The sequence below is a fragment of the Hyperolius riggenbachi genome, chromosome 1 (assembly GCF_040937935.1).
Source record: "Hyperolius riggenbachi isolate aHypRig1 chromosome 1, aHypRig1.pri, whole genome shotgun sequence".
Taxonomy (NCBI): domain Eukaryota; kingdom Metazoa; phylum Chordata; class Amphibia; order Anura; family Hyperoliidae; genus Hyperolius; species Hyperolius riggenbachi.
In genome coordinates this window covers 446,901,428-446,916,466 of record NC_090646.1, presented here as the reverse complement: position 1 = coordinate 446,916,466, position 15,039 = coordinate 446,901,428, and the positions used below count along the sequence as shown (strand labels likewise).

The 15,039-nt window shown below is 44.0% G+C and overlaps 1 protein-coding gene across 3 annotated transcripts in view; it reads right to left on the bottom strand.

Annotated features, from left to right (window-relative positions):
- Positions 1-15,039, bottom strand: part of PXN (paxillin) — a 69,422-nt gene that overhangs the window by 21,547 nt on the left and 32,836 nt on the right. For all 3 annotated transcript variants that reach the window (XM_068238715.1, XM_068238714.1, XM_068238716.1), the window contains exons 2-6: positions 3,902-4,119; positions 3,657-3,733; positions 3,434-3,573; positions 978-1,167; positions 770-905 (exon numbers count right to left, since the gene is read on the bottom strand). In XM_068238715.1, coding sequence (XP_068094816.1) covers positions 770-905; positions 978-1,167; positions 3,434-3,573; positions 3,657-3,733; positions 3,902-4,119 — 761 coding nt within the window. The remainder of the gene's footprint in view (positions 1-769; positions 906-977; positions 1,168-3,433; positions 3,574-3,656; positions 3,734-3,901; positions 4,120-15,039) is intronic.

The window sequence follows — 15,039 nt, the reverse complement described above, 5'->3', positions numbered from 1 at the left end:
TTTCGTGACCAACTAAAGATTTCTCTACAAGCTTTCGAAAACTAAGTTTCTTCAGGCATGATACAAAGCTGGTTCAGATACAGAACTGGATCAGAAAGGTTCTGAGTAAGTTCTGTATAATACCCGAAGAAGAAACTTTAAGTTCTAAAAGCGTGCATAGAAATCTTGTCCAGTTCCTTATTAAAGGCATCACCTAAACAACTTTTGTTATGTCGTCCATTACAAACATTATGAACTTTCCCTGTGCAAACCCAATGTTGTAAAAAAAAAAAAAAAAAGAAAATGTATGCTCGTTATAAAGCACAGGGAAAAAAAATATCAGTAAAAACTGAATATTTTAGGGTTTGTACACCCCTTGCAGATTAGGTAATCCAAAATGACAGTTTTGGATTGCTTCAGTTGCCTTTTCTAAGTGTATACAGGTCTTAGGGGTAAGTCTGCCAAAAGGTGGTTAAGGATCAGGTATGCTGGAAAACGCTGGCTGGCCAGCCAGGAGAGGTACTTCTCAGAACAGGCACCAGCAACTCATATCGGACTGTCCTCTCTACAGAGCTGAACAGGCTGCTCAGCTAGCTGCCATGGCTATACAGCAAAAGGCCATCTGAAAAGATCCGGAACTATTTACAATGTTTAGCCAGCTTAACTTAGCAGCAAGAGATTTGAATCCATCCATATGGAATTAACTTCACAAGAGGTAAACGGCAAATGAAGAAAGATAAAAGGAGCATTGCAATCATACTGAGGTCATTCATGTTACTGTGTAACATACCTTAAAATCAGAGAGCGATGCCATGAGTTCATCCAGCTCACGAGTTGCAGAAGAGGCAGAGATTCGAGTTTGCTGCTGGTTGGAGGTGACCCTCTGAGGGTTGCTAATCTCTCCTTGAGGCACAGTGATTGATGGGCTGCAAGAGACATAATGTCAAGTACTGCACAGATAACATGCAGGCTTTTAATTCTTTAGCTGGAGAACTTACACTGGGCTAGGTACAGAGCTCTCAAGCTCATCTAACAGGCTTTCCACACTTGGGCGGACATCCTCTATTCCTCGTGCTCCATTGCGTTTGGGTTTCTCCTTTGAAGCCTGTCCAGTCTTCATTACAGAACTGTCTGTGACAGTATTAAGAGTAGGAGCCATGGGCTGTGAGATGTTTCTGTTTAGATCATCTATAAGAACAATAGTTCCTTGGCATTACTGATGAACATAAAGCACTTATTTTCTAGAGGCAACTGTCTGCCCTATCCATGCAGCGTTACCCTAGCCTAGGCAATGAAGTAGCAGCAAAGTACTGAGCTACAACAAGTCACTGTTTCCTGCCTAACAAATGTATTTCTTATTGGTGTTCAGTTTTCACTCATATTTTTACATTGCAGTCATACCCTAGTAATTAAACAATATTTAAATAGGCCAATACACAAGTTGTCTTACACGGCCTAAGGAATTCTAAAACTTAACGTAGACCTAAACTCAGAACTTCCTCTCTGCTGTAAAAGATAAGCAATAGCATAATAACCTTTAAAGAAAAATATTTTTTCAAATGTAACTTTTTATTGGTACTTGTTAGTAGACAATTACAACATATGCGAGGAGAATTTTTTTTTTTTTACTGTTGATACAAATCCTGCAATAAATTTGCAGTGTCTACTTCCTGCTTTCACGGAAGCAGACAGGGTTATGCTGACACAGCTTAGAGATCAACTTGCAGTTGTGATTAGTCACAAATAACGGGGAATTAGACAGGCTAAACTCTCTAAATACATACAGGATGCATTTATTTCCCTTTTCCTTCTGTCCTGTGAAAGATTTCAGGTCCACTTTAAGTTTTAGCCTTCTTAAAAATGTATGTAAAGATACTACTGGACGCCCATTAGGGTATCATACAACTCAAGTGGTGTCGTTTCCTAGACTGAGTTCTCAATACTTCTTCCTTTAACCATGGGGTCTCCTCCTCCCTCCTATAGAAAAGGGCTGCCTCACTCCACCAGCCGTTTTGTAAAGTAAGGAAAGCTCACTGCAGAAAGAGAATCTTACATGGTACATGCCAGAGGGTAGATAAAAAGCTCACTGCTAAAGTCCATGCAAAGATTCAAACTGCTGGCAATGAAAGTGAGATATTTCAAGCCTAATGACCCAGCAACCCAAGGTGCTTTATGAGGGATAAGACACTAGCTATTGGGAATATCAAAACCAACAAAAAGAGAAATCAAGCTGTTACATGATCACTACAAACGAACTAAAAGCTATTTGCAGTACTATTCTCAAAGTCACACTGCCAGAAGGTACTAGCGTGGTGGGAGTGATCTGCCCTGTTTTGGATTTATGTGATTCTAGTGCTACTATAACTTTGCGATATGCTGGCTTACTTTCTTTATGTGACTTGTACTGTTAAAGAGGAGCTGTCAGCCATACTATCTCAGAAAAAAACCCACATATATAAGTAGATAAATACTAGCTCTATTTACATAACATATGTATTGCACTGTCCACGTTTCGATATTAGTGATTTTTCTACAGTAAAAAAGAAAATCCTTCTTAGCATTTCCCATTTTAAGTGTGGCTATTTTGAAGCCAATCCTGATTTCATTTCCTGCCCTAATCTCCTCTGCCTGATTTGCCCACCCTTCACTATAGAAAGTGCATTGTCTCAGCATGAGAAATATTGGCCAATCAGAGAGGAACAGAGGTGTGGGAGGGGAAATCAGGAGGGAAAGAGGCATCAGCCAATCAGGCTGCATTAGTTAAGTCTGAAGGGAAGAAGAGAAGTTAAAAAAAAAAAAAAGAAGAAGAAGAAGGACAACCCAGCATGCCCTGCAACTTTTTTGTGTGCCAAATTGTGTGTACCAAATAAGAGTCAGGTAAACTGGGGAATTATTTATCAACAAGAAAAGTAATGGATTGCCTGGTTAGCATCTTTATTACTTGTTTAGCAGATAAAAATAAAGAATTGATTTTTGATTTTATGCCAGACAGTTACACTTTAAGTAGAACTCCATTTACCTGATAAACTGCATCTAAAATGAATGTTCTTCACTAACCGTAATGCAAATGCTTCACAAACAGAATTTGTACAGGAAACTGCAGTCATATACATCCCACGGGAAAAACCCAGAACTGACAGAGGGTGAAGGTCTCACCCAAAAAGCATCAGAGGGAGGACAGTCTTCTGTAGGCCTAATCATGTGACTGCTCATGAAATGAAGGATTGTTTTTAGCTTCCAATGTAAAATGGGTGTTCACAATATTATAATTTTTCTGCTACAAGGAGTGAAGGACATTCATGCCTATATTGGGTCACAATAGTTCCGTTTAAGGTAGGTCAAATAAAAAACAGCAAGTACACAGAATGAAGACATACACATTCAGATTAGCTAACCACTGGAATGAAGAAAGAAAGGAATAAAAAAACAAGACCAAGGAGCAAAAAAGCCTCACCTGATAAGCTGCTAGTGGGTGGAGTCTGCTGCACAGCATTTAGTTCCAAAAGTAGACGATCTAGCTCTGACAGATTGCTGCCCAGAGATGTGCTTATGACAGTGGGTGATGGCTCTGCAGATCGCTGCTTGTTGGGGAAACTAGGAAGAGAACAAGTAGATCATGTCAGCTATGGGTTTAATACTGACGGATAGATCATTCCAAAGCTGCACATTTTGCTTACCTGTACACATGCTCCTCTTCTCCAGCAGAAGGCGATATCACACTGTCATTCACACCTGAAGAATTGTGGAGGGTATTCTGAGAAAGTGAACACAAGGATGTCAGAAAGACACCTATTAGAATACAGAATAGAATATTTAGCCAATAGTACTGAATATGTAGGATACATTTTTTTCAGTCATGGTTCCGGGATATTCGTACACAGAAGACCACTTAACCCAGGCCCAACATGTTCCACTTCTTTACCTGCTGATGTGTATAGTTATTGGAGTTGCTGGTCCAGGAATCCAGAGGGTCTACATGGATTGTTCCATTCAGGGAATCATTAGCAGATACAGCAGGCACAGAAATTTCCTGATAGGTATGAGTCCCACTGGGATAGGAATATGGAGTCTCCTCCGACAAGAAGACAGGCCGCTTGGAAATATGAGATGTGGTAGATTCCAGGTCAGCAAGCAGAGCATCTGTAATACATAGAACCATGGCAGATTACAACTCAGAACCAGAAAATTCAAAAACAATTCAAGAGGCCCATCATAAAATCACACTAAACATGGATCAATAGGAAACCTCAATCTGCTGCATTAGATTTCTGAAGAAACACTGTGCATGTTATAAACCCATATTGTAATTGCAGAATATATATGGTACTTTCTTAAAGGCTGTCCTACAGTGATGAGTGTTTTGCAAACCACCTAAATCTCTTTCCTTTCCTAGAATTCTAAATGGGTCACATTTCTCTGTTTTAGAAGCCATGTTGTCACTCATGTAGAATAACTTTCTCAGACCTAATAATGTGATGTACATTCCTGGACATTTATAAGGTAAATCTACTTACTACAATCAACAGCCTAGCTAATTGACACCCAGTATAAAGATGCGTGAAACTAAATCTAAAGGTGCGTACACACATTTGACGGATGTCGTCCATCGGGGATCAGGTTCTGATCCCCTTGGTCGACATAGTTGGGCCGGGCTGCACAGACGCGAGTCAGCTGTGTAGCCAACGATCTGCTGCATTGCTATGCTTGGGAAGAGAGAGGGGGGGGGGGGGTCAGGAGATGAGCGGCGAGTGCGTGACATCATGGGGGTGTAGCGCAAACAATGGGATTGGAGTCGCTGGGGTTGTGAATCGGTGGTTGGGGGCTGCCACACACACACACACACCTGATTATTGGCTGAGGTGGTTGTTATAGGCCGCCTCAGCAGACTTGAGTCACACGTGTGTACAGGCCTTAAATCTGCCAGAAGATCCGATCAGTCAATCCTTAAAGTGGACCTGAACTCTTGCACAGGTCAGACGGAAGACAGACAGAAATGCATCCTGTGTGTATTTAGAGAGTTTAGCCTGTCTAAAAGGTGGCCATACACTGGTCAATTTGCCATCAGATTCGACCAACAAATAGATCCCTCTCTGATCGAATCTGATCAGAGAGGGATCGTATGGCCACCTTTACTGCAAACAGATTGTGAATAGATTTCAGCCTGAAACTGGTCACAATCTGTGGAGCTGCCGCAGCCCCCCCCCCCCCCCCCCCCCCGCATACATTACCTGCTCCAGCCGGCGCGAGTCCCCTGGTCTTCTCCGCTCCGGCTACTAATCTTCCTGTCCAGGGGAAGTTTAAACAGTAGACGGCGCTCTACTGTTTAAACTTCCTGCCGGGACAGGAAGTTCTGTGTAGCTCTGGAGCCCGAAGCGGAGAAGAAGACCAGGGGACTCGCGCCGGCTGGAGCAGGTAATGTATACCCACTGTATTGGGTTGGTCGTCGGGCATTCGAACACCGCTATTGGCGCACTCCCGACCCGCCGGCGACCGAGAAAAATCTTCCGCACGGATGGATCGATGGATTTCGGATGGAAATCCATTGTTCTGTCAGCGGTGTGAGCGGCGATTTCACGGCCGTTTCGATCACTGTGATCGAAACGGCTGTATTTCGGCGGGAAAATAGTTAGGTGTATGGGCCCCTTAATTCCCCCTCATTTGTGTCTAATCACAAGTTGTAACTTGATCTATCTCCTGTGTCACATGATTGCCATGGCAGAGATGGGAGATAAGCTAATTTCAAAGTACAGGATGTTAATATGTGTTTCCATGAATCAGGAAGTAGAAGAAGTGCATATTTATTTTAGGATTTGCATCAGCTGTAACAAATGTTTTTTGTTTTTGTTTAAAAGGTTATTATAGTATGGTCGTTTGGACGTCAAATCGGGAGTTTGTATGATCGGTCATTCAGCTGATAAGACTGGTTTTGAGGGATCCGTTTGGCGGATTGTTCAAATCCAGTCTTATCAGCTGAACAACCGATCGTACATTGACGTTCAAGCGTCCAAATGACCAGTCGTTTGGAAAAATCCAACGTGTGTACGAGCCTTTAAAGGGAAGGTCTGAGAAAAAAAAAAAAAAAAAAATCTACCTAACCGGGGCTTCCTTCCAGCTCCTGGCAGCCGTTCTGTGCCCTTGCCACAGCTCTGCTTTCAGCTGGTGGCCCAGAGTCCACTCCGGTGCAGATGCCGTCCTCCCCAGGCCATCTACTGCGCCTGAGCGAGAGCTGCTCTCGGTCTCGTTCACATGGTCTGGAGTGTACTGCGCAGTAGTTCTGCACCTGTGCAGAACACTCCAGACCACATGAGCGTGACCAGCTCTCACACAGGTGCAGTAGATGCCCGTCGGCATCTGCTCCGGAGAGAACCCCAGGCCACTGGCTGAAAACGGAGCTGCGGTGAGGGCACAGGACAGCTACCAGAAGCTGGAGGGAAGCCCTGGGTAAGTAGATTTATTTTTTAAATTTTGGCAGCCGATCGACCAAGAATCTGATCAGAAAGAGATCTGTTGGCCACCATGAACTGAGGCCGATTCCCAATCAATCTCAGCAATAAATATTTTGTGAATCGACCTTGTAACGCTGCCACACCACCCCTGGCCGCTGTCCCCCCTAATGTTTTATGTCCCTCCACCCAGAGTCCATGCAGTTATAATTTACCCTTCATCATACTCAGCATGGATGGAGGACAGGTAAATATAACTGCATGAGCACTGGAGGTGGGAGACATAAAACATGGGGGGGGGGGGGAGAGTTCAATCGCATTTGCCGCTTGTCCCAATATCGCACGCCGATAGAGCATGCTCCTGGTGGCCCAGATTCAATTATAATTATGGAATAGTTTTTGAATGCATCCAAAAGAGCATCAGATTAAAATTATGCAAAAAAAAAAAATCCTGCTGCATTTGCATTTTGCAGGTTGCATAAATTAGCATGAACTTAGAATTAACATCTAATTACTGTTCCCTACCAAAACATAACATGGGGCATTGATCGGATAAGGGGAAGAGTTTGGACAGATCACCCACTGCTATTCCACGTAACCAAACATCTGACACTCACACAGGAAGATTATCTTGAAAACTCAACAAGCCATAAAACATTAAATTAAAGAGGTACTGTAGTGACATATAGGAGAATGCAGTGAATTATTCAGGATACTCCTTTTTATGTTAAAGTGGACCTGAACTCAGAACTCCTCTCTGCTCTAAAAGATCAGAATCAGAATCAGTTTATTCGCCAGGCACGACAGGGTCATGCTCGGAATTGGGTTTGGCACAAGCAATTAACAGAGTGGAGATAAAAAGTGTAGATAACAGAGTATAGATAAACAGGGCATAAAATGCAGAAGGGCATCAATACAAAAAACAAAGAACAAAAAACAAAGCATGATACAAGCAAGCAAAAGCAAAATAAAGGGCGGCAAGGTGCAGTTCAGAATGCAGTGGTGGAGGGGATAGAATGGCCTACAGGGAGTTTAGGAGGGTGACAGCTGAGGGAAAGAAAGAGTTCCTGTGCCTTGAGGTTTTGGTGGCGATGGACCGAAACCTGCGGCCTAACGGGAGTCTGCAGAAGAACCGCTGGCCCGGGTGAGAGGGGTCGCCGGCAATCCTCAGTGCTCTTGAGCGTAGCCTGGCGTTGTGGAGGTGGGCAAGCGAAGGGAGAGGTCTGCCGATGATTCTCTCTGCTGATCTTATGACCCTCTGAAGTTTGTATCTGTCCCTAGTGGAGGAGCCAACGTACCAGACTAGGAGCTCTGGTGCCATGCCGTACTTCTTCAATTGGCGGAGGAAGAAGAGCCTCTGCTGGGCTTTCTTCTGGGTTGCGGCTGTGTGTGCCTTCCAGCTCAGGTCTTTGGAGATGGTGGTGCCCAGAAGGTGAACGCTGGTTACTCTTTCGACCTCGGTGCCGTTGATAAAGATCGGTGGGGGGGGGGAGGGCATGCTTCCTGAAATCCACAATCAGCTCTACGGTTTTGGATGAGTTGAGGACCAGCCTGTTCTCCCTGCACCACTGGGAAACTCTGTCAACCTCCTGGCGGTAGGCCTGCTCATCGTTGTTTGTTATTAGACCAACGATGGTGGTGTCATCTGCAAATTTGATGACCTTGACAGAGTTATCCCTGGATCTGCAGTTGTTCGTGTAGAGGGAAAACAGGATTGGCGACAGGACGCAGCCTTGTGGGGCCCCCGTGTTCGTTGACCTTGGTTGAGAGGTGACATTCCCGAGTTTAACGACTTGGGTTCTGTTGGTCAGGAAGTCTGTGATCCACCCACGGAGTGTGGGATGGACATTCAGCTCAGTGAGATTGTCCTGCAGTATGCGGGGGCAGATGGTGTTGAAGGCTGAGCTGAAGTCCAGAAGGAGAATCCTGGCGTATGTGTTAGGTTTGTCCAGGTGGTCGTATGTGAGCTCGAGGCAGATGTTGACAGCATCATCAGTGGATCTGTTCGTCCTGTATGCAAACTGGTACGGATCCATTTTGGGGGAGGTAACCTGCTTGATGTGTGACAGGATGACTCTCTCGAAGGTTTTCATGATATTGGATGTCAGGGCCACTGGTCTGTAGTTATTGAGGTCAGAGTTACCATGCTTTTTAGGGACAGGGATAATGGTGGACTTTTTGAAACATGCAGGGACTTTGCCAGCCTGGAGGGATTTGGAGAATATGGAAGCGAGGATGGGTGCCAGCTGGTGTGAGCACGTTTACAGGCAGGCTGGTGACACGCCGTCAGGGCCAGAGGCTTTCCTGGGGTTTAGCGAGGACAGGTGGAAGAGGACGTCGGCCTCACTCACAGCTGGAGGGCTCAGGACTGAGAGATAATCTGCCCTAGGCGTGGGGTGTGCCGGTGCTGTATCTGGCTCCCCCCGTGCCACCTGGTCCTCAAACCTGCAATAAAAGTTGCTGAGGTCCTCGGCTAGCTCAGTACTGGGAGTCGCATGTTGTGGGGGAGGTTTATAACTTTTAAACAAAAAACATGCATTTGCTACAGCTGATACAAATCCTAAAATACATTTGCACAGTTTCTACTTCCTGATTCCTGGATGCAGACATCTTGTTTACAGCCTGTGCTGTCAGTTTTTCTCATTGTTATTTTGGTTACAGTTCCTCTAATAATGCAAAAACAACAAAGGCTTGATGCACTTAAAAAACAAAGCCTGAAGTAGAGCTTTAAACATGCGAAACCAGATTGCTTGCTCGGGGCAACTGCTTCCCCTTGGTTCAGTTTTCTGTGCACATTTTCATAAGTCAATTTATTGTCTATCTATTAAGCAGTGATAGGATCACGGCCTCAAACTCGTGCCTTCTCATTGCTTATATCGGGTTACAAGAAAAATTGGTTGCCTACTTTCTTTATGGTTAGGTTTACTTTTGTTGAATACTGCATTGATGTTTTTTTACCCAGCTGCTGTGTCCCCCATAGGGTTAAATGGGTCACATGACATTGAAAGCACCATGTGAGCAGATTGACCAATGAGAAAGTAGGAAAATAGTGTACCTGTACACAAGCTCTCTACCCTGATCTGCTGCAGAGAAATATGAGAAACAGAAAAGGCTCAACATTTCTAAGTACAAAGGCCTCAATGCACTAAGTTTTATCAAACACCATCAAACATTTGATAATTTACCTCATGGGTAAAATCTAATTTTGAATTCAGTAAGGTGTTATATATTTATCAAATGTTTTATCGATAAAACGTTCAATAAATCTATAACACCTTAGTGAATTCAATATTAGATTTTACCCATGAGGTAAATTATCAAACGTTTGATAAAGTGTTTGATAAAGCTTAATGAATTGAGGCCAAAAGCTTTAAAAAAAAAAAAAAAAAAAAAAAAAAAAAAAACACAACACAATTTTATTAGGAGGATTCCAAACATTGCTTCTACAGCAGCACTGCATATGTTCAGCGTCTATCCTTACTTTATACATGCTGGGCTGCTTTCTATTATGACTTTTTTTAATTGTATGGACAATTTCCAAGGTTTTATGCACATCTGTTTCCCCACCACCCACACACGTTAAAGTAGTCCACAGAAATTTATAATGCCCAAGAACTATTTAGCAAACTCTAAACTGTTAATCATATGGTCCTTGCTCCTGTATCCAAGACTACTTGGAGAGAGGGCTCCCAGAGAGAGCTGCTCCAGAGTATCAATAATACTTCATTCACAGTACAAATCGCAATAGCTAAGCGATTGCACAAAGGAATTTTTCAAGCAAATTTGAATGCATGTGCGATTTTGCAGCATACTTCCAAAGCTCAATTGCTCAGAATAGGCTGCATGCAACACCATTTCCATTTAATACAAATTGCAACTTTGCAGTGGGATCACCCATAGGGTTATTATTATTATTTAGTATTTATATAGCGCCGACATATTACGCAGCGCTGTACAGTGTGTATGTATGTATATATGTGTATGTGTGTATATATATATATATAGTCACTAACTGTCCCTCTAAGGAGCTCACAATCTAATCCCTACCATTGCCATAAATCTATATTATGTAGTGTAAGTACTGTAGTCTAGGGCCAATTTTTTAGGGGGAGCCAATTAACTTATCCGTATGGTTTTTTTTTTTGGAGTGTGGGAGGAAACCAGAGTGCCCGGAGGAAACCCACGCAGACACGGAGAGAACATACAAACTCTCTGCAGATAGTGCCCTGGCTGGGATTCGAACCAGGGACCCAGCGCTGCAAGGAGAGAGAGCTAACCACTACGCCACCTCGCTGCCCAGTGTTCCAATGTACCAGCACCCCAAAAGCACTGCAAGTGTGAACCAGCCCTTATTGCTGCTCCCAAATCTATGGGCTGCTGTCTTGTGCCTTGTACACACACTAAATGGCTCTCGGCTGAGGCAGTCAGTCGGGCTGCCTCTGACAAGAACAACAGAGTAACCAAGCAGCTCGGGGTGACCCAAACCACTAAGAATGTATGGGGGCTAAAAGAGACAGAAAAGCTCTCCTACTAAAAAGCAATGCTTGGTGTGATTCAGTCTCTTTTAGCCCCCTTTACATTTCTAGTGGTTTGTGTTACCCCGAGCTGCTTGGTTACTCGATTGTACTGATCCAAGCCCTATCCCATACAGCCATATCAATCCCTGCCATGTACTGAAGCCTGAAACAGGCTGTCTACATGTGGGGTTGATGTGGCTGTGTAATATTCAAAGCTATAGGCTTGCTATACACCAGCGGATCTGGATGCAAGCGTGGCTTACATTGGCATAGATATAATTTGCATATTCAGTAGAGGTGTATTGTGGGTAATCAAAATGTTCACTTAAAAGCTGAATTATTGCAAGATTCCTTCTGTTTTAAGAAGACAAATCACATCTTACAAGAACCTAAATGTGTACAGTCCCCCCCCCCCCCCAAATTAACCTTGATGTGTCAGCGAGCTATCAGTGTGATGGATAATCTCGGCCGAGTGCATTATTCTCCTACACACCCTGTCCGCTCTGTTGTGCACATTTTTATAGCAACGGAACAAGTCACTAGCCTGTGTGTTTGTACAGATATCGGCCACTGTTGCCCAATGGATCAAGTCCCCATCCTTGCAGTAGTGATGGGAATTCCAGCTCTTCTCAGAGAATTGGCTCTTCTGAATCGGCTCCCATTAAAGAGCCGGCTCTTATGGCTCTGAATCGGCTCTTCATTAAATATCACTAGACACCACTCAGAATCGGAGTAAAAGTCCCGCCCCGTCTCCATGACAACTCCAGACTGTTTCTCTGACTGAGGCAATCCCTCCTGCTACTGCTCTGCTCCGCCCCATACATTCCTACAAGCTGCAAGATGAGGACTACATCTCCCAGCATGCCTCAGCACCCTTTATTACAGAGCAAAGCAGAGCTGTGTGGGGCAGGTGAGGCATCGGCTCTTTTAAAACTGAGAACCGGCTCTTGTCGTTCGCAGCAAAGAGCCGGCTTTTAGAGCCGGCTCGTTCGCGAACGACCCATCACTACCTTGCAGGCAACAATCCTTGTACCAGTGTATGAGGCTTTACGCTACCTGTTAGGATGTTCTAGAGCAGATGAGGGAAGTATAACATGTAAAACAAAGCAGAGACCCGTTGCAGCTTTGTAAATAGACCCCATTGTGACTAATATTAAACTTTTTTTTATTCTTCTGAACCCTACCTTTAATGAGGCAAGCTATATCCATTTCATCGGGCCACAAAGGACCTTCAGAAATAAACTACAACTTCATAATGTAAAGCACTGCAATATGGTATAGAAAAATCAGCTCCATATCTTATCTGCACTTTACTACACCACCCTTAACGTTTGAGTTTGTCTCCCTTTGTAAAAGGAACTGGCTGCTGAAAACCTGCTTGCAAACTGCAGCAGTGTGAATAAGCCTGAAAAAACATTAATCACTTTTACTAACTTTCATTCCAATGGTATCTGACACCGTAGATACAATTAAAGGTGGTCATACATAGTTAAATCTGCATTGTTAGACATTTACACTTAGCAAGACACCGGCCGGGCATTTGCCAGTCGTTGCAATATCGAATGCAGTTACCTCCGTGCACCCGATCCAACCCTTGTACAGCTGAGATTTTCCAGCATTCCTGATCGATTCTTTCAACCAATTTAGCCCGGACATTGATTGTAAGTTCAAAGGGGCGACCATGTTGCTGCATCGCAAAATCGGGCAATCTATGAGAACTCTAAGGCTACTTACACACCAAGACGTTGCGTTTTAGGGGAAGTTATGGTCGCATAACGTGCCCCTAACGCAACGCATAGTGGTGCGGGAGAGGATGGTAGAGTAAGCCGCGTTAGGCGGCTCTATCCGCATGAGGTCTCCCAGGGTGGCGCTGATTGGCCGGCGGGACCACGTGATGCGGAGCGAGACACTCCGCATCACGTGGTCCCGCCGGCCAATCAGCGGCCGCCAGTGCAGTGCATATTAAGTAGCCATGTGCGCGGCTACTGTAGCGGCATCTCCCCGCCTCCTCTCCGCTCCCCCACTGAGCATGTGCAAACAGTCTAATGCGGCTAAAGCCGATAGAACGCACAGCATGCTGCACTTTCACTACAACGTGCAGCGTTACATGTAACGCAATGTGGGCAGTGTTAACAGCCCACTTGTGTTACATTGCTGTGCGTTGGGGGAGCGTTACAGGCTGCACTAACGTGCGCCTGTAATGTCCCTGTGTGGAAGCAGCCGAATACTCTTACCTGCCAAACATTACTCCTTATCCTCTCTGCACTGTATCATTTCCTTCCATAATCCCTCTTGATGTCTTCCAGACCACAGTACCCAGCAAGGTTGCCGATTATGTAGCCATACACACACAATGAACTTTATACTTTTTTTTTTCTACAAAAGTATAGAGCTTGCGGAAGGTTTTGCGGTCTATGTCCTGATTCTGATGACAACAGAAAGTAAGCACATCTTTCCACTGGCAGCCCAGTCACAATCGAAAACATGTTTTTAGAAGTGAGGGGAGGCAGTTAGAATCGTATCAGTTTTAATTGCACTGTTACATTTGGCAAGAGTCATGCTTCAGGTTACTTGGCGGCCGATAGACCATCCCTTAAGTTTTTTATAATTGAATTGGTTGAAAATATATGCTGCCAATATATGCTGATCGATGTATCGGCCATGTTGCAAGATGAAGGGCCAACATGCCCGATCGGGCGCACTGGGGTTACGCTGTGGGATATCGACGCGAGCAAAAAACATGAAGGAACCCTACTGCGCTATCCCTTCTAGTGTAAATTGTTATCCCCCCCCCCCCCCCCCCCGTGCCGCAAGCGGTATACTTGACCTGTCGGTGTCCGCCGCTGGCTCTGGCCTGCATGCTCATACATGCACACCACATGGTTGCCGGCATATATGTGGGAGCGTGTGTGTCGTGGATGCGGCGACACAAGGCCGATTTTCAAGAGAGTTCAAGCTGAAATCAATCGGGAATCGTCCAGCAGTGCATGGGCAGCCAACAGATCTCTCTCCAATTAGATTCAATCAGAGAGAGATCTGTCTCTTGGTCTATCAGCACATACATCGTCTGATGTATGGGCACCTTTACTTTTACCAGTGACACCACAGGAAATTAAAATAAATCGCTCAAACATAGATGCAGGCAGCAAAAGAAGCAATAAGGTTTTAAAGCGGGAGTGTCACCATAAAAATCAAATTTCAACAGCAACTGGTCAGAGTGTAGTCAGTGTCAAACATTTGCATGCTGGGGGTTCTTTATATCTATAATATATTCCTCCTCTTCCCTTTATTTCCCTGCCTAACTGAGACATGATCCTCTGCTCACTTGTGTTTACAAGCAAGGCTGAGGTGACTCAGCGATTGGAGGAAAAAATAAAAAATGTAAAGGACAGAAATGACATCAGGATTTAGCTTAAATTGTGGGCAAAAGACATGGCCCCCACCAGGAACAGAATTCTCTTCATTTACTACATAAAATTCACTGAAATCAAAAAGGTGGACAGTACAATACATTGTTATGTAGGTAGATCAAGTATTTATCTACTTATGTGTTTTTTTCCCTGGCATATTATGGCTAATCCTCCTGCTTTAAGTAGTGATGATTAATGAGATGCAAATTATTCCAACATGTCTCGTATGCCTCTTGAAAATGGATCAATAGAATTCCAACTCGTCAGGATTTGTTTGGTACATTTTTAAGCTGCATACTTAATTTGCATGATCCTGCATCAACTCAGAATTATTTGCCTCTGACTATTGTTATAGTTGTAAGGATGTAGCCCTTCCATTCTTTATCCAAAACTAAAATAAGCTTTAATAAGGAGGTCTGCTTTAAGCACAGGAAATCTGACATTTATTAATATGCTGGGCATACACTATACAGTTTTTAGTAGATTGGGTAAGATTATCGATCATTTATCTTGTCTTCATACCTTGCACCAGTAGTAATAGGATCATGAAATATTGGTTGCACCACTGCAGGTAAAATGATCATGTAATATTATTGGTTGCACCACTGCAGGTAAAATGATCATGTAATATTATTGGTTGCACCACTGCAGGTAAAATGATCATGCAATAATATTGGTTGCAACACTGCA